At 42.7% G+C, this 20,628-nt stretch overlaps 2 protein-coding genes across 4 annotated transcripts in view; one reads left to right on the top strand and one right to left on the bottom strand.

Moving 5' to 3' along the window:
• The window catches only part of LOC103657337 (zinc finger protein 91-like), a 686,132-nt gene that overhangs the window by 316,980 nt on the left and 348,524 nt on the right, over positions 1-20,628 (top strand). The window lies entirely within an intron of this gene.
• The window catches only part of LOC103672925 (zinc finger protein 160-like), a 100,893-nt gene that overhangs the window by 6,520 nt on the left and 73,745 nt on the right, over positions 1-20,628 (bottom strand). For all 3 annotated transcript variants that reach the window (XM_040632916.1, XM_040632915.1, XM_040632914.1), the window contains exons 6-7: positions 19,232-19,358; positions 18,647-18,742 (exon numbers count right to left, since the gene is read on the bottom strand). In XM_040632916.1, coding sequence (XP_040488850.1) covers positions 18,647-18,742; positions 19,232-19,358 — 223 coding nt within the window. The remainder of the gene's footprint in view (positions 1-18,646; positions 18,743-19,231; positions 19,359-20,628) is intronic.

Below are 20,628 nucleotides of genomic sequence, written 5' to 3'. Positions count from 1 at the left end.
AGAAACTACTTCAAATCTTCGCAAACATTTCTGAGCAGCAAAGAGAAGGGAGCTGCTGAGAACACTCTCTGTGACACCAGCACTACCAGGTTATGGAAGCCAAAGCAGAGCTGCTACAAGGAAAGGCTGCAAGCTACCACCAGTGAGGAAGATTCCAGCAAAGTCGACAATAAAGTACAGCCAACTGAATCAAAAGCACACTCCCGCATTTTACAACATAAACAAGTGAGGATTCTTCTGGGAATTCAAGGGTATTTGAACATAGGGAATACTATCAATTTGAGCCTGCACGTTAACAGAATGAGTGTCAAAAATGACACCATCGGGAGCAGCTGGGTGGCTCGGCTGGTTAAGGGTCTGACCCTCGAATTCAACTCAGGTCAGGATCTCGTGGTCGACGGATGGAGCCCACGTTGGTCTCCATGCTCAGTGAGGAGTCTGAGATTCTCTCTCCCACTGTCCCTCCCCGTCTTTGGGAGCTCTCTCTCTTTCATTCTCTAAAGGAAATAAAGACACGTTTTTAAAAATAGCACGATTGAGGCGCTTGGGTGGCTCATTCAGTGAAGCGTCTGCCTTCAGAATCATGACCTGAGGCAAAGGCAGATACTTCACTGACTGAGCTGCCCAGATGCCCCTCCACTGTTTTTTTCTGAACATGACACCACAGGGAAATAGAAAAAGAAGAAACCTAGCCGAAAATCACTAGGAGGAAATTTCAAACAGAAATCAAAAATAAACAGACACCAAAATAAACAGTCATATTGAAGGCAATGCCAAGTTTTACAAAATAACAAACAAAACTGGCAAGGCTTTAACGACATTACCTACGAAGAAATGAAGACTGAAAATCCAATATGAGAAATGGGGAAAAAAAATGAGACAACATGTAACCACAGAAATGTATACTATAATAACAGATTACTATAAACAGTTATATACAAACAATTTAGATAAATTGTGAAAGAAAGATAATTCCTAAAAAGCAGAAGTTACCAAGTCTGAGATACGAACCTCGTAACTATGAAATAGCAAGTCTTCTTAGACCAATTACAAAAATAAAAGTTGAATTTGGAATAAATGTCCCCCTAGTATAGAAAAGGCCAAGACTACGTGCCTTCATTGGTCCGTTCGAACAAATACTTAAAAAGGCAAACAAACGTCAGAAATAGCGGAATAGAGGGAACACAACCATAATCATTCTATGACGCCAGCGCTGATACCAGAATATAGACGATACTACAACAAAAACGTCTACTTTGTCTGATAAAAGTATTGTTAATCTGGCTTTCTCTGGACACCCATTTTCATCTCCTCTTTTTTAATCTGCAGGTGTCTTTAGGCGTAAAATTAGACTTTTGTGATCTGCGAATCTCAGTCAATTCAGCATTTCACGTTGGCTCAGGTCACGATCCTGGGATCCTGGGACTGAGCCCTGAATCAGGCTCCCCACCTCTCATGGAGTCTGGTTGTCCCTCCCCCTCAGACCTTCACTGCGTATGCTCTGTCTCTCACTCTCAAACAACTAAAATAAAAAATAAAATAAAAATGTGGCTTTTGTTTGCAGCATATAGATGGCTCTGGTTTTGTTTTCTTAGCGCATTCAGACACCTTATATGACTTGATTGAATGAAAATGTACTATACACTCCAGGTAATTATTCAGAGATACGTGTTTACTGCCATTCTAGGTCTTGTTTTGTCACTGTTTCTGGAGACTTTCTCTGATGCTTTCTTGTCCGTATCACTTTTGCTGTCTCACCTGCACTCAAGATTCTGCTTTACTATTTCTTGAATGTTTGGTTCATTGGTCAGGTTAATTCCACCCCTCCAGGGTGAATTTCACCAGCCACTCTTCTGCGGCACCTTTTTCTTTTCCTTCGTCCTCCTGCCATGTCTAACATATTCTTGGAAACAGCTCCCTCTGTGACAAGGAGTGCAGGGACAATCTGCTTGTGGCTGCAAGGCTAGATTTCTTACCTTGGACTCCAGTCAATGCACAGCCTTCAAAAATATCAAGTGTTCCCTCTACCTTACTTGTTCCCACTGTTTCATGGTAGGACCTCTTCTGTTTTTCACTCAGGCTTCCTCCTAAAATCTGACTTTGCCTAATAGGATCATGGACATAAAAATCCATTGTACTTACCAGTATTCCCCAAAGAAACCCCTTACAGAGAGAAGACATAATGAGCACGTGGCCATTATCACATACACTTTAACGGTGAGAGAGGAGAGAGAGCCCTCTGCAGGGGAAACATCTTAAGAAGCTCTCAGAGAAATGACTCTCTTCAGGTGTCTTCTGGGGGCTCAGCCTGTGAGGACTCCAGCATTCACTTCTGAATGCTGGGTTCCTCCTGGGAACTCTCACCTCTCTCCCATGTCCTCTCCTTTCTCTAGTATTGGGTTACAGAAAACTTCACTTTCCTAAGTTTATATCCTACCATGAACACATAGGATTCCCTTGATGTGTAGAGTTGGTTGGCTTTCGTTTACATGCAACTTCTTAAAAAGTAGTGGAAGTGATACACGTTTAGGCATATCTGTATCTAGTTACCATTCTTTTCTATTAAACTACACCTGACATTCAATGTTACATTCGTTCAGGTGTACCACACAGTCATTGGACTACTCTCTAGGTTCTCCTATGCTCACCCCAACTGTAGCTAGCAGCCGTCACCCTAGGACACGATCACAACTCCACCGACCATCTTTGCTATGCTGTACCCATTATCCCCATGACGAATTAATGCCCTAACTGGAAGGCTGTACTTCCCAGTCCCCTTTGCCCATCTTGCCCATCCTCCATCCCATTCAACTCTGGAAAACAGCAGGTGGAAAACAGTCTTTATGGGTCTATTTTTGCTTTTTGGTTTGTTGTTCTTGTTTGGTTTGTTGTTGAGACAACGGGAAGAGTCCTAGATAAGGTGTTGTGCTAGGTGAGAGAAGCTGGACAGAGAAAGACATACCATATGATGTCACTTTTAAGTACAATCTAAAAAACAAAACAAATGAACAAACAAAAGCACAAAATGACCCATAAACACCTATTTTGTTTTGACTAAGGTCTATGGATAGTCTCAAGAAGGCCAAGAATTCCTCGATTCCACACATTCTATAAGGTAACAAGTTGGCCTGTAACAACCTAGCAATGCTGCTTGGGGACAGAGGACTCCCCGGTCACAGTCCGCAGGACCTCGTGGCTCATGACACAACAAACACCATGAGCTTCTTCGTCACACTGATGTCACGTGCCCGCTGCGCAGCCCAAATCCTACACGTAGATGCCGCACATGCGGTCAGTCTGTATCACAGCTTTGCGACCCTGTGCGAACGAAACCCAGTGTCTTAAAGGATCGTCTAGCCTATCTACCTGAACTTTGCCACGGAAGGAGAGATCTCTACTTCCCTATATGATAAAACAATCTGTGCTCTATCCATGGGCACTATCACTATATTCCAAAGCGTTCTTATACACAAACTTCAATGGAAAGACAAGAAGAAAAACGCTCAACGCCTCCATCCATAAGACAAGGAGAAACATAAGCCCACAGAGAATCATCTCCCAACAATATCCATCACTCGGGAGAGAGAGGAGTTAAGATGGCGGAGGAGTAGGGGACCCCTTTTTCAGCCGGTCCCCTGAGTCGAGCTGGATAGGTACCAGACCAGCCTATATAACCACGGAATCAGCCTGAGACGCAGGATGATACATCTGGATCTCTACAAATGAACATCTCCAGCACTGAGTATTGAGGTACCAAGAGGGGAGCTGTAAACCGCAATGCGCGGATATCGGAAGATAAACGGAAGGGGGAGGGACCGCCGCGTTTGAGGCGCCGGAAGCGGACCTGCACGGGGAGCGGTAGGACACACAGAGGGCACCCGCGAGAGAGCGGACTGAGACCGGTGAGCCGTGAACGCAGCGCGCCACCAGGACATCTCGAACACCGGAATCCCGGTGTGCTCACGGATCCAGACCGAGAGCCGGGAACTCCGAGCGCGCGGGCGGCGCTGGCGGCTGGCGGGCCACCTGCACGGGAGGAGCGGGGCGGACTCGCGGTCGGCACCCGCGAAACAGCAGGCTGAGACCCTGGGCAGTGCGCACGCCACCAGGCTTCTCCGAAACTCCGGAATCGATGTGCTCACCGGGCATAGACTGAGACCGGGAGGAGCGCGCGTGGCAGGTGGCTGGCGGCATTAGAACACCGGACAGAGACAGGCGGCCGGTGGCTGGCGGCATGTGAACACAAAGGACAGAGACGCTATGCACTGGAAGTGAGGGCAGGGTGCCGAGGCATGTGCTATCCGGGACGCGCAGGGTTGACAGCACCAACAGTACCAGAGTTAAAGTGGCCAGAACATCAGCTGGAGAGCGGGCCGTCAACCCCGGGTCTTTGCGACGACAATGCAGCCTCCTGCTGCCTCTGACCCTCAGAGCAGGGCATAGCCGCCGCCAGAAAGCCAGCCAGAGAACAAAGCCTGGAAATACCGGCTCAGAATGCCCATCCCCATCACTCCCTCGCAGGGAACTAGGAGACTCTGACCCAAACAGGGTTGCCTGCACTCTCGCGCGGCAGGCCACCTCCCCCAGAACACGAAGGCAGGCTGAAAAATCAAAAGCCCACAACCGGAGGTGCCTGGGTAAGGCGCAGTCATTAGCTCCTGTCTCCGGCTAGAAACGTGATCCCGCTCCGGAAAGGAGTCCCTCATCGGGCTCCTCACGCTGGAGACTGCTTCTTCCTCTCTCTCACTCCCCTGCTTCTTGTTTCGTCTTGCTGGATCAACATAATGGTTCACTTCTCCTCTCAGATAAGTAAATAAATAAAATCTTTTAAAGAAGAAGCCCCACATCTCTAAGATCCCTATAAACAAGGGAGACGTCGCCTGGACCCAGTCAATAATTTTGGGCTCTCTGGAAACCCCGCCCAACCCTTCTTCATCAGAATGACAAGAAGGAGAAGCCTCCAGCAAAGAAAGACAGTGAGTCAGTGGCCTCTGCCACAGAAGTAACGGATATGGATGTAACCAAATTATCAGAAATGGGAATTCAGAGTAACAATGGTCAAGATAATGAGTAGACTTGAGAAGAAGTATTCAGGAAAATATTACTACGAAATATAGAATTAAGATGGAAATGAGAGCGATGTGACAGAAGTAAAAATTCTATGAGCCAAATGCAGGCAAACTAGAGCTCTGACGGCCAGGGTCAATGGAAGGACGGAGAAGGGTTATGATGAGGATGGGTTAATAGAGGAAAAAATAAAAATAGAAGATGGTCTTAAAAATCACGCCCACCTAATGTTGGCTACGGGAGACTACTGACTCAACGAAACGATCAATGTTGAATCATCGGCATCCCGAGGGGGTGGAGAGAAAAACAGGGCTAAGAGATATTTTTGGAAGTAAATTGTAGCCTGAAACTTCCTAATCTAGCAAGGGAAACAAGAAATTCAAGTGGTCCAAGAGGCAGAGAGGACCCTCCCAAGCTCAACCATGACAGATGTCCACACCACGTCACGTCATAGTGCGAATTCGCAACCGAGATCCAAGGAACAACAGTTGAATAGCGGCCAGGCAAAGAAAGTTTCTCACGTACCAAGGCAAAGGCATCAGAATTACTCAGACCTGTCTACACAGACCTGAATAGAGAAAGGGTTGGAGACTAAAGCTCTTTAATGAAAAACATGCAGCCGGATCCCTTTCATCCAGCAAGGCTGTCATTCAGAATTGATGGAGAAATAAAAGACATTTCAGAATCGGAACAGTCACTATGCCAATTTTCGTAGGCACCCGTCAAACCAGTCTACAGGAGGTATATAGCCGGGGGGTCTATATAAGAGTAAAAGGCCCCAAGAGGTGATACAGAAACAAAAGCAGCAGCCAATACAAACAAAGACTTTACTGACAACATGGCAGAATTAAAGCATATCTCTCAGTACTCAGCCTACTTAACATTAATGGTTTTAAATCTCCTGGTTTCAAACGCCACAGGGTTGCAGATTGGATAAAAAAGAAATGACCCATCCATTTTGCTGTCACAAGAGACTCATTTCAACCCAAAGATGCATTCAGAGCTGAGGTAAGGGGATGGAGTACCATCTTTCACGCAAATGGACCTCAAAAGAAAGCTGGGTAGTCACATATCAGATAAATTGGATTTCAAACTACAGACTATAGTTAGAGATGCAGAAGGGCACTATATTATTCTTAAAGGAAGTATTCAACAAGTGGATATGACAATTATAAATATATATGCCCCCAACAGGAGCAGCAAGATACACAAGCCAACCCTTAACCAGAATAAAGAGACATATAGATAAAAAATACATGTTGTAATAGTAGGGGACCTCAACACTCCACTCTCAGAAATAGACAGACACCCTGGCAAAACCTAACCAAAAGAATCAAAGGCTTTGAATCCATACTGACGAAGTTGGACCCTCTTAGATATATATAGAACACTAATCCCCCCCCAGAACCAAAGAATACTCATTTATTCTAATGCCCATGGAACATTTTCAAGAATAGACCATGTTCTGGGGACACAAAAACAGGTCTCAGCGATACCAAAGACTGGAAATTGAACTCAAACTTCACAAGGAAAAATTTGGAAGAAACTCAAACACTTGAGACTAAGAACCATCCTGCTCAGGATGCTATCCGATAAACCAGGAAATCAAAATCAAATTAAACAACAATTTATGGAGACCAATGAGAATGAAAGAAAATACAACAGTCCAAACTCCATGGATACAATAAAGCAAAAATGGCAGTCCTAAGGGGGAAATACATAGCCATCCAAGTCACTCAAAAGAATAAAAATCTAGTAGTTTTTATATTCTCACCTCAAGAAGCTGGAACAGCAACAGAGGGACAGGCCTAATCCACCACAAGGAAGCAGTTGACCAAAATTAAAGCTGAAATCAATCAAGCAGAAACCAGAAGTACAGTAGAGCAGATCAACAGGACTAGAAGCTGGTTCTTCTTGAGAGAATCAATAAAATTGACAGACCACTGGCAAGACTTATCCAAAAGAAAGAGAAAGGGACCCAGATTATTAAAATTATGAATGAAAAAGGAGAGGTCATCGACTAACACCATTGAAATTGGAAGCGATTATTAGAAATTTTTATCAACAGCTATATGCCACAAACTAAGCAATCTGAAGAGATGGAATCCTTCCTGAAACCTATAAACTACCAAGATTGAAAAGGAAGAAATTGATTTCAACAGGCTAATTAATTATGAAGAAATTGAGTCAGTGATACAAACAACCTTCCAAATAACAAAACCCAGGCCGGACGCTTTCCTGGGGAATTCTACCAAACATTCAAAGGAAGAAATAATACCTATTCTCCCTAAAGCTATTTCAAAAAATAGAAACAGAAGGAGCTACCAAACTCATTCTATGAGGCCAATATTACCTTGATCCCCAAACCAGGCAAAAAGACCCCTCAAAAGGAGAATTACAGACCGATTTCCCTAATGAATATGGACGCCAAAAATCCCTCAACAAGATACTTGCTAATAGAATCCAACAGTTCATTAAAGGATTATCCACCACCATCAAGTGGGATTCATACTCTGATGCAAGCGTGGTTCAATATTTCTCGCAAATCAATCAGCTGCCGTGATACATCATATCAACAAGAAAGACTCAAGAACCATATGATCCCCTCTCAATCGTATGCCGAAAAGTATTTGACAAAATACAGCATCCTTTCCTGATTAAAACCCTTCAGAGTGTAGGAATAGAAGGTACATTTCTCAATCTCATAAAAGCCATCTATGAAAAACCTACTGCAAGATTGAAGCCTTTCCCTTAAGATCAGAACACGACAAGGATGCCCACTCTCCCCACTATTATTCAACATAGTACTAGAAGTCCTTGCAACAGCAATCAGACAACAAAAAGTGGGATCAAAGGTATTCAAATCGGCAAAGAAGAAGTCAAAATGTCTCTCTTCGCAGGTCTATTATGATACTCTATATGGAAAACTCCAAAAGAAGCCACTCCCAAACTATTAGAAGTTATAGAGCAATTCAACGTGGCGGGATACAAAATCAATGCTCAGAAATCAGTTGCATTTCTGTACTACCTAATAACGAGAACGAAGAAAGAGAAATCAGGAATCCATCCCATTTACAATAGCACCAAAACCATAATGCTACCTTGGAATTAACTAACCAGAGACGTAAAGGACCTTTATTCTAGAAACTATAAATCACTCTAAAAGACATTGAGGAAGACATAAAAAGATGGAAAGATATTCCATGCTCATGGATCGGAAGATAACATAGTTAAAATGTCCATGCTACCCAGAGTAATCTACACTTTCAATGCTATCCCGATCAAAATACCGAGAACGTTTTTCAAAGAACTGGAACAAAATAGTCCTTAAATTTGTATGGAACCAGAAAAAGACCCCGACTCCAAGGAACTGTTGAAAAGGAAAAACAAAGCTGGGGGCATCACAATGCCGGATTTCGAAGCCAGCCTACAAAGCTGTGAGATCACAAAGACAGCATGACTGGCACAAAAACAGACACATAGACCAATGGAACAGAATAGAGAGCTTCAGAATGGACCCTCAGCTCTTTTGGGCACCTAATATTTGATAAAGCAGGAAAACATCCGTGGGAAAAGACAGTCTCTTCAATAAATGGTGCTGGGAAAATTGGACAGCTACATGCAAAGAATGAAACTTGACCACTATCTCACACCATACACAAAATAAACTCCAAATGGATGAAATTCGATGTGAGACAGAATCCATCAAATTTAGAGGAGAACATAGGCAGCAACCTCTACTAATATCGGCCAAAGCAACCTTTTTCTATGACACATCCCCAAAGGCAAGAAAACAAAAGATAAAATGAATTTATGGGACTTCATCAAGATTAAAAAAGTTTCTGCACATCCAAGGAAACAGTCAGAAAAACCAAGAGGCAGCCCACAGAATGGGGAGAATATATTTGCAAATGACACTACAGATAAAGGACTGGTATCCAAGATTCGGCAAAAAGAACTTCTCAAACTCAATACACTAGAACAAATAAACAAATCAAAAAATGGGCAGAAGATATGAACAGACACTTTTCCAATGAAGACATACAATAGACAGCCATGAAAAAATGTTCAAAATCATTAGCCATCATGAAATTCAAATCAAAACCACACTGATACTCACCTATGCCAGTTAGAATGGCAAAATAGACATATAAGGCAAGAAACAACAATTGTTGGAGAGGATGTGGAGAAAGGGGATCCTCTACATTGTTGGTGTGGGAATGGCAGCCACTCTGAAACCGTGTGGAGGTCCCTTAAAAAGTTAAAATTGAGCTACCTCATGATCCAGCCATTGCACTACTGGGTGCTTACCCCAAAGATACAGACGAGTGAAGAGAAGAGCCATATGCACCCCAATGTTCATAGCAGCATTGTCCATTGGCTAAATCGTGGAAGGAGCCGAGATGCCCTTCCAACAGATGACTGATTAAGAAGTTGTGGTCCATATATAATGGAATATTACTCAGCAATCAGAAAGAATGAGTTCTCAACATTTGCTACAACATGGACGGCACTGGAGGAGATAATGCTTAGTGAAATAAGCCAAGCAGAGAAAGACAACTATGGCTTCCATATGATTCTCTCATCTTAACATAAGCAACCTTCGAGTAGGGGAAGAAAGGGATAAAAGAAAGGGGGTCAGAAGGGGAAATGGGAAATTGTTGAGAGACTATGGACTATGAGAAAACAAATTGGGGGCTAAGCAGAGGGAGGGGGGTGGGGGAATGGGATAGACCGGTGATGGGTAGTAAGGGAGGCACTATATTGCATGGTGCACTGGGTGTTATACACAACTAATGAATCATCGAGCCTTACATCGAAAACCGGGGATGTACTGTATGGTGACTAACATAATATAATAAAAAATCATTATTAATAGAAAAAAAAAAAACAAAAAAAACAATATCCATCACTCAGGTTGATGCTGGTTGGCTCCTGCCTCATTTTCCCATGTGTACAACACCTTGTCAAATACTCCTTAATCTGACCCAAGATCTGGGAGAAAATCTATTCACTTTACATCATGAAACACTGTTAAAGACTATGATCCGCAGGATGCAATAGACAAGAATCCCATGAGCTGTAACAGTCACTTGTGAAGGTCCCCATACCTCTTGCATTTGAACAAGTAAAAAAAAAAAATCCCAACACCAATAAGAATCTTCCTTCAATTTCTGTTGTAAGCTTTCGAAGGAAGAGGGGTGAAGCAACAACTGAGCAAAAGCATACACTTTATATGCATCTGAAACGACGAGAGGATTTTACATTTCTTCCCAGGAAGAGTAAACCCTGCATGTAGGGGAATCACAGCACATTACAGTAAAAGGGCTGAGGATTGGGAAACACATAGGAATTAGGGCAGAGGTGTTCAGGAACCATCAACAGGGAATATAAACTACACCCACGTCAACATAAAGGAGGCAGGAGGTTGAGTCAAATGAAACCGAAGTGTCACACTGACAAAAGTACTTTGGGTGGCTCTGAACTGAGGTGAAGATCGGGAGGAAATGTTGTCTCATGAATAGACCTGACCTACTGCTTGTGCCTCTACTGGATGGAGATCAAGGAACCGCGGGTGTAGATCAGGAGCTCACAACGTGATTTCAAAGAATAACAAGAATGCTCGATACACCAAATGTATAATTTTCTTCTGACATTCACAGCAGTATCCATAATAGGTTTTCCTTCAGGATGTTCTGCTGCTCATTCGTCAGTGACATACAGAGGAAAATGAGAAACTCATGGACGTGGAAGCTTTGACTTGACCTCCTTCCAGGGAGCGTACATATGGCTAATCTTAATGGTCTAGAAGACACCCAAGACCCACACTGCACTACAATGGACACACCCCCGGTCACTCTGTAAAGATACCAAAGAAGTCGACACCCAAAATCATGACAGAAATCTCGTCACCCAAAAGTCGTCACTCTTGGTGGGACTCCTTAGGAGACAATGACCGATGGGTTGACCATACTCATGTTTGGCAGTAAAATCTGTAGAACTTAACCTAAGCCCAGGGAAGTAAAGGGAGAGAGATCATGGTAAAGACAGCCATCAGTTTGCCAAGATTCCAGCTACACTCTATGACAATTACATTATTGCTACTGCCAAGCCCTGAGAAAGCATTCCACTGTGGGAATAAGGGAATCATCATTCACAGAGCAGACGGATGGCTAGTCGGTACTCTGTGTGATTCCTGAGCTTTACTTTTAAGGTTAATCCCCCTGTTGATTACAGAGATTACTTAAAAACAAAATCTTAAACAAGAGAAAACCTCAGTCACTACACAAACCACAGAAGACGTTGTTTAACACATTTCTCAGAGAAAGTATAAGAGAATTAATGATGTTATTAGAAAAACAGAAAGGAGTGTATTTCTTTGGTCTTGGTATAAGAGACTATTTCTAAAAATGGTAAAAACCAGGAACCATGGGATATCTGGGTAGCTCAGTCGGTGAAGTATCTACCTTCAGCTCAGGTCATGATCCTAGGGGCTGGGATCAAGTCCCGAATGGGGATCCTCGGCCTACTGTTCCCCCAGTCGTCCTCTTTCTCACTCTCTTTCCATCTGTCAAATAAATAAATAAAATCTTAAAAAAAAAAATGTTAACAATTTATTAGAGAAAGAGCCTGTGAGAGCATAGCAGGACGGGGCCGGTGAAGAGGGAGACAGAGGAGCTGGAGCAAAAGTCCACTGAGCCCGAGCCCAACATGGGGCTCCATCCCAACACCCTGAGATCGTGACCTCAGTCGAAATGAAGACATGGATGCTTCACTGACTAAGCCACCAGGCACAACTCTCTATCTTACTTTAATGTAAATAATCATTCCCTGAAGACTTACTCCACCCTGATTTCTATCACTCTTATACGACGACCACAAAGGCATCTCCACGTGGACTTTCCTCACACACCGTACACCACTGCCTCCTTCATCTTCTACGCGAAATGGAGGAATGAATTCCCCATCATACAAGAGACCCTTGTGTCTCTGAGACAAGAAGGATCACATCACTTTGCTGGCATACAAGTAATAAAGGCATAGCATGAGATAAGAGTCAAATAGTATTTTCCCGAAGAGTAAAATTTCTCAAATAGGGTCAAAAGAAAAACAGAGACACTATTATCCCTTCCCAGACATCCATCCTCCCTCGATCCTTTAGGCATATTAACAAATGCAGCTGACAAATGAAGAACATGGGGTTGAACGGCCTGGGTCCACTTATACATACTTTTTTTTTTTTACGTGTGTGTGGATACATACTATGCAGTACTGTAAAAATATTTTCTGTTCACTATGATTTCCTTAATACTGACTCTTCTGAAGCTTACATCACTATAACAATACTTATACAAACACAGACAACATACTAAGAGTGGGATATTAACTGTTTATGTTTTAGGTAAGGCTTCCTCTCAACAACAGGCTATTTTCACAAAAGTAGGTTGGTTTTACTTTTAGGGACCCAAAAGGGAAAACCAGATTGTCAATTGTGGAAGAGTTGACACTCCTAACGTCTGCATCGTCCAAAGCTAAAATGTAACTGATTTAAGTGTTTGAACTTTAGAATTTTCTCCATAATAAATATCCTAATTGAGATCATGTCTGCAAAATGAGATGGACTTACTGCTTCCTGCTGTGAATGGCTGATATTATAGAACTTGCATTCCATTACACAGTTTGCAACTGCTCATATCTTTAATATTTTTATCGTTCACGAAGACATTTTTTTGAAGTATATGTTAAAAATATAGGATTGTCATCAATCATCACATTTCAGGCATTTCTATCCAGTAGGCTTTCACTGAAGCTGAGGAAGAATGTGTTCATGGGAAGACATGGCCAACCTTCTTGACGTGTGTACAGCATCTCCACAGGTGTATTATCTCATGTTGAAGAGTTCTGAGTATGAAATAATGGCTTTGCCACATTTTTGACATTTTGTAGGGTTTCTGTCACGCTGCACTCTCTGTCATGTTTAGAACGGTCTAGTTCTGCTAAAGGCTTTGTCGCATTTTTTTCTGTTTTTACATTCCTCAGCCTTCTCACCACTATGTACTACCTTAGTTGATAAGTTTTGAGTGATAATCAAAGGCTTTGCTACATTGTTTACATTGTAAGATTTCTTTCCAATATGAAATCTCTGCTGTTGACCGAGTTGTGAAGACGAGTCCAGATGTTTGCCAGGGTTACTGCATTTAGACGTCTTCTCCCCAGTGAGGATACCATGACAGTGTGTACGCTAAGACTCGAGCTTGCATCGAAGACATTCCCCCACGCATTACTAAGTTACTATGATATACTAGTTCTCTGGAACCTGAGTTCCCTGAGGCTTATTACACTTGGACCCTTCATTCATGCTTTTCAGAGACTCATTTCATTAATACATCTGTCTCCATTCTAAATGCCTCAGTAATTCTGGAAGCTAGAAGGGCCCTTAGAGAGGACTCCCAGTGCAACACATTAAAAAAAATGCTCCACGTTATGTATACTGCATAACTATTGACCATTGATGATTCCATAAAGAACTCCCCATGTTTATCAAAATCAGAGACATTGGAAAAGGACAGATGATGTGTTCGTTGAAGAATAATGAATCTTCTGACAAGGATTTCTCAAATCAATGCCATTTAGAATCCTTATCTTCCTTTATCGATGTCTCACTTTCAGAGATGTTCCTGTGCATGACTGATCCAAACTTATATTTAAAATGGTTTCAGTGATCATTTTCAACATGGACTAGCGGGGGTTTCTAGAATTTACAAATGCACTTTTAGAGAATAGGAACCTATAAAAATTGGTGTGGGTCCTTGGGTTCAAAGACATTTTTCTGCAAATATAACTGACTTAGGAGGGGATTCTCCCCCAACGCCTCCCCAGAATCTTTTTACCCTTGAGCTCTTCCAATAGGAGCGATTTCATTATGGGTAACTGTCCCAAGTTTGGTTTGATCTGACATAAAACCCGTCCTGTCCTTCCCCTCTTCTTAACACATTCCCAGTCATTCGTAACTAGAGATACTCAGGGCTCAGGGCCACAGCTTCTGTACCTTCCATATCACAATCTTCTTTGCCTGTCTTTGCTAACAGGCCTAGAGTATTATGGAAACACACAACTAAGAATCAAAATAAGTTATTCCACTCACTATGCTCACATGTGTATACATTAAAGTGCCTAACGTGCCCCATTAATACCTACCCTAGGGCATCAGCAAATGAGGAACTGGAAGCACTTGGCCTTTGCTCTTCCACGGAGAAAAAATAGACCAATTTAAGTTTTAGAGTTCTCCAGAAGCCAGCTGGGAGAACACAACACACCCAGCAAGTACCAATGCAGAAGAGCCACATCAAAGAGACAAGGAAAGGCTTTGACACTTTCCCATAGCAGCTGCTCACCCTCCCTGACACTCCATGGCCACACTGTGAGAAAACTCCTACACGTGAGTGACCTGTGTGTTCAATGATCTGACCTCTCCGCAGCTGCCTGAGGAACGGACGGCACTTCTGTCACGAATGACATGGAAAGAAGAGGGAAGGAGCGCGCCCTCTGGAACGGAGTATTTGTTCAGACAGAGACAGATAATAGAGCTGAAGGGAAACAGAGGAAGGTATCACGGGCTGTAAAGTAACTGCACTTTCGTACCTGGGAAATTACAAGAATCTTGACACGACAAATACCCAGAATATGTGTGACACGCAACATAATTACTATGATCTGTGTGCTTTAAAACAGAGCAAGTCCAGAAACCTGGGCCCAGAGGCTCCTTTTCTTTTTTAATCCCGAAATGTCAACAAAAGATCACAAGGCTACAAAAGAAATAGAAAAATGTGTTCAACCACAAGAACAAATTAAATCCCACAAAGGGACCCTCAATCAATGAAGAACTCTGCATTGCATGACAAAGACAGAAGCATCATAAAGCTGTGCATGGAGACAGGAAGAGACAACAGATAGGGAACTAAATGGTACCAGCAAACTGGGCACGACCAAAATGTAACCCAAAGAGACAAAGTATATCAACCGACCGCCCAGGAATGGGGAGCTGAAGAATACAATCACTGAATTTAAAAACACACCAATGGGTCACCCACAGACCTGCTCAAGCAGAAGAAAGAATCCGACAAGCTAAAAACCCCTTGTTTTAAACTGTCTACTAAGAAGACCAAGGAAAAATGGGGGAAAGGACAGTCCGGGGACTCAGGAGACACGTAAGTGGACCGATATGTACATTAAGGGGACCCCATAAGGAGAGGAGAGTGAAACGGGGCAGAGAGTTGACAGGAAGAACTAAAGGCTTCTACTTCACACTTATGTGCAAAGGAAAGACCAATTCAACAATCTCAGGAATTCACAGTAGGATCAATGTCAAGACATGAACACAGGGACTCATTATAAATAATCTATCAACAATCACAGGTGAGGGGACCTGGGTGGCTCAGTCGGTTCGCTGTCACCTTCAGCTCATGTCATAATCCCAGGAGCCTGGGATCAAGCCCCACATAGCGCTCCCTGCTCACCACTCCCCCTGCTTGTGTCTCAGATGCACTCTCTCGCTCTCTCTCTCCAACATATAAACAAGAAAAAAACCTTAAAAAAAAAAATCATAGGCAAAAAGAGAATTTTGAAAAAGCCTGACAAGAGCAACTCCTCTTCTGCAGGAGAGCCCCTGTAAGATGATTACTGCAGTTCTCAACAGACCCTATAGGAAGAAGGGAATGGGATCGAGTATTTGAGTACAGAAAGATTCAACAGTCTACACCAAGAGTCATCTACCTGGCATAATATACCTGTTTTCCATGAATGTAGAAATAAAAACAATGCCTAGTAAAAGACCCTTCAATTTACTAGTAAACCTGTCCTACAAGAAATGTGAAAGGGAGTCTTTCTGGTTGAAAACCAAGCATTCTAAAGGGTAACTGAAACCACAGGACAACATAAAACTCCTGCTCATGTCAGTATGTACACAATTCTAGAAACCTGCAGTGCTGTAATGAGGTAGCACAATCACTTGTATTTCTGCTACAGAATTGTCTTAAACAAAAGCATAAAATGCAGAAATCTGCATAAGAAACTACACCACATAAAAAATACAACTTGTGATAGTGGTAATATCCAGCAGGTTCAGGGATGGAGAGGATGAAGGAGAAAAGTTGCCTATAAAATTGACAACAGCAGTTTGAAAATGCTTTGTTATACCTTTATAATGTTTTAAGGAATCTCTAAGGCAACCAGAATGAAAATACAGACAGAAGACACGAAAGTGAATGAGAAGGGTGTCAAAGTATATCATGGGTGTATCACCAGAATTAAGATAAAATATAGGACCTACAAAACATACAGATGTAGAAAAATCGTAAATTTGCTTTTGATTCACCAAAAGTGCTTCTCATGCCAAGAGAATATAAATTCAACAATAGATGTTGAAGTTATTGCGAGTATTATAACTCACCTAGATATGCTAGAACATTCACCACCACCAGAAATACACAAGATGAGTTACACACTCTGTAGGGGTGATATTTCATAGACACATACATAATGTTCCTGGCAAACGGCATAAACCTCATTCACATTTAAGTCACACTCACATTGTTCAAAAGTGTACAGTGCTGAAAACTGTCATCGTCTAACGAAATATATCAGTAAAAAAAACAAAAACCAAAACACACAACTAACTGATGTTGAGGAAAGTCCCATACAACAGGAAGCCCGTTATTTAGGAATTCCAAATGAGAACAAGCCAAACATTAACTGAAAAAATGCCACATAATGCAATATATGAATTATTTAAAAGGAAACCTTCTATAGAGCTGTAATTTTAAACTCTGTGTATCGACGAAAAACAGGCATTTTCAATTTTGGTATATGTTCGCTGAGAGTAAACTGGAAGGAATATTCATTAAAATCAACCATGAAGGGGCGCCTGGGTGGCACAGCGGTTAAGCGTCTGCCTTCGGCTCAGGGCGTGATCCCGGCGTTATGGGATCGAGCCCCACATCAGGCTCTTCAGCTATGAGCCTGCTTCTTTCTCTCCCACTCCCCCTGCTTGTGTTCCCTCTCTGGCTGGCTGTCTCTATCTGTCAAATAAATAAATAAATAAATAAAATCAACCATGAAAAGCTGTAATGAAAAATATTATGAATAAGGACTTAAGTGACATCAAAAAATGTATTCTTTTACTCATATATTCCTCGTCTTACACAGAATTAAAGGGCATAACCCATTCTTCAGAACGAAGCAAGAAAGCAAAAACCTTCCCTTTCTAAACAAACACCGTCACAGTTATAAAATAGGCTGACAATCATTTCATAAAAAATAAATACTGGGGAGTAAATCCAGATATATTTCGAGGAAAATAGTAAAAAAACCTTATGATTAATTATTCCCGAAGTAAAATTCCATTTAGGAACAGAACATTTGTGTCACTAGGGGAATTTTACTATCCACATCACTTCTTACACAGCACATGCCCGGGTCGCCTGGGTGGCTCAGTCATTAGGCGTCTGCCTTAGGCTCAGGGTGTGATCCCAGGGTACTGGGATGAAGCCCCGCATCAGGCTCCCTGCTCCACTGTGAGCCTGTTTCTTCCCCTTCCACTCCCCCTGCTTGTGTTCCCTCTCTCGCTGGCTGTCTCTCTCTGTCAAATAAATAAATAAAATCTTAAGAAATAAAAATAAATAAAAATAAAGCACTAGCCCATGTCACATCAGAACTTTTGATCTAAGAAATAAGAGCTGAGTCTCACAGACAACTAATAAGAAAGTGAAAACATAAGACAACCTCACAGGAACTTATTATACGAAACAAAATTAGAAAATGATGCACTTATTAAGAAGCTAAGGAATGAGACTTTACTATAGGCTGCAGGTTCCAAAAGTTGTAAATCCCGAATAACATTACTGTATGTAGGAAGTCTAGGGAACAAATAGAGACATTACATTATTTCACCACTGAGGAATGGAACGTAAGGAGTGGAAACCTCTTGTTTACGTTAATACAAGGGAAAATGAACATCTGAAGTGAAATAAAGTATTTTATTTTCTCCTATTCGGGAAGTGCTTTGAAGTTACCTGATGACATTACTGAGTCTCCATTGTGTACGATTAAGACTGAAGCCTCCAAGCATGAACCAGAAAACATGTGATGTCTGCCTCCAGTGCTGCGGGGATTCCCGCCCCAATCCCCAGTATGCCCCACACAACTCTGCACACTTTCTCCCAAGAGGCAAAACGGAACTTAGAAGAGGCTTAGTGCAGACGCTCTCAGGAATAGGGAGATTTCCCTAAGGACCTCAAAGCAATGGAAAAGCTCTCCAATTATGGAGGCCCTCCCATACCCCGGAACCCTCACTGTGGCTGTGACGAACCATCACTGGAGCTGAAGCAGAACCCTTCGAGAATATGAAAGCATGACAATACTGTGAAAAGATGTCCCTCTGTGAAGGACGGGGCAATACACCTGGGCTTCTCCAACCGATTTTCATTCCAGCAGAGCTACTGGAACTGCATTTTAAGCTCTATCTTCCTCCTCCTTCAGACTTGGATGTCCTCTGTCATCAGCTTCATTCATTCCCACCTACCTGGATCAAAGCCTGCTGTCTTGTTCCTCTTCTCATCCCACGGTTCCTTCCTCTGCTCCAAAAGGGAGACCAAATCAGGCTTGGACACAATGACACCTGTTTAATAGAGAAAGGGAATATAAGTATGGCTGTGGATTCTTGCGAGCCACTACTGGGCTCAGTAGGGAAGAGAGGACATTGTAGAATTCTAGAAGATGATTTCCCCAACACTGTTCACCAACAGCCCCTAGAGAACATGCAGGAGTTTCAAACACTCACTTCCTAACTAGCACTTCCAAGTCCTACCGAGACAATAAGGCGGCATAAAAATTGGAGTTTAAATGCAGGCAGTACCGCTCCACACCACACCAGGTTCAGAACTACCGCTATTCTACCGAAATGATGTGACCCTAAGGAAGCAGAAGCTAAAGCTGAAAAGGAAACATCAAGAAGATTTTTGTCCCCATCTACAAATCCTTACTTTAGTCCCTTAGGGCAGTGACCTGAATTCCACTTGTGCAAAGAGGAATCATCCAAGAGACCGTCTTCAAAGGAAGAATGAAACCCCGAGTGTGGCTTGGGAAATCTGGAAGGAGTCATCCTCACCCAAGAACAGGAGGTGTCCGTAGTTCTCCAGCATCACGTCCCTGTACAGTTCCCGCTGCGTGTGGCTCAGGCATCGCCACTCCTCCTGGGAGAATTCTATGGCCACGTCCCCGAATGTCAGCACTCCCTGCAAGAAATACCACCGTCACCAAGTGGCCATTGAGAGAATTCATAATGGTCCCTAAGATCAAGACGGAGTGTCACCAGCTAGACCCCAACATCTGACCTTCACTGCTTACCACTGTACCCCCCAAATTAGATCCCACATTTTACTTCACTTCTTCTGTCCACCTTATCCTTTACTTCAGCCAGAACACCCCGTGGGCAGAGTCTCCTGCGGGAAAACAGAAACTATCCAATGAAATGTAATGACCGCCCATGGGAAGTGCTTGGGCTGGCCCAGTTTGAGGGAGAGGGACCCAGATGTAACCCATGGAGTTATCAAGTTACCTTTATCTCAATATAAGGCTAATATTCTCCACCCACGGAGAAGCACAAACCTCATTTACTGAATGTGCAAAGACATCAGGTTTGAACTCAGGCTATGATCCTAGAGTTCACTGAAAAGGACATGCAGGTGGATATTCAGAGAGGACTCTATGCCAAATGTTCACAGCAGGTGTCAAACGTGAGAACAATGATGGAAACAAGAAGTTATCTACACAAAATCAATCTAACCATTTCTATTTCATTAACCCATCCACACATGTAGGAAGTAGTTATACACATGAAACGTGATAGAGTGGAAAATTGTCATGATGAGTAACTCAAGAACCATTTTCAATGACATCACACTTATAAATTACTTTGTGGATGATGCTGCTTCTGGAATTTAATTCACATGATATCAACACAAACACAGAGAATGATACACATAAAACAGCTATTATTTAGGAGTCTGGTATGAAGAAGGATAGAGGCAGAAAAATGTTCACCTTTAACTCAGAAGGCTGACCCACCGACGGCATAGCTCTGCTAAGAGTCAAATACATGCTACTTGTTACCTTACGGTCTCTTAACTGCCTGTACATTTCACCGATAATAACATCGAACAGAGAGATAGCATCGAACAGATCAGGCCAAAGTAAGAAGCACAAATTCAAAGAAACCTTTCTGATCTTATACTCTGTGCACCTACCCCCCACCCCCCCACCCCCCCACCCCGCCTTGAACACTAAGCATAAAACCACCCGCTTCACGCAGTCAACGTGCAGCTCTTTCTGCCCACAGCTCCTGTCCCCGAGCTACTCAATAAACCGACTCTCGGGCACCGTAACACATCTCAAAAATTCGTTCTTGACCAACATGCTCAAGGATCCCACAACACAGCATTTCACTGATGCTTTTGTGTCAATCATCATCTGTGATATAATTCAGGATTTAAGACACTCAAACAC

This window comes from Ursus maritimus, unplaced genomic scaffold (genome assembly GCF_017311325.1).
Source record: "Ursus maritimus isolate PB19 unplaced genomic scaffold, ASM1731132v1 scaffold_19, whole genome shotgun sequence".
NCBI lineage: Eukaryota > Metazoa > Chordata > Mammalia > Carnivora > Ursidae > Ursus > Ursus maritimus.
This window is presented reverse-complemented; position numbering and strand designations above follow the sequence as displayed.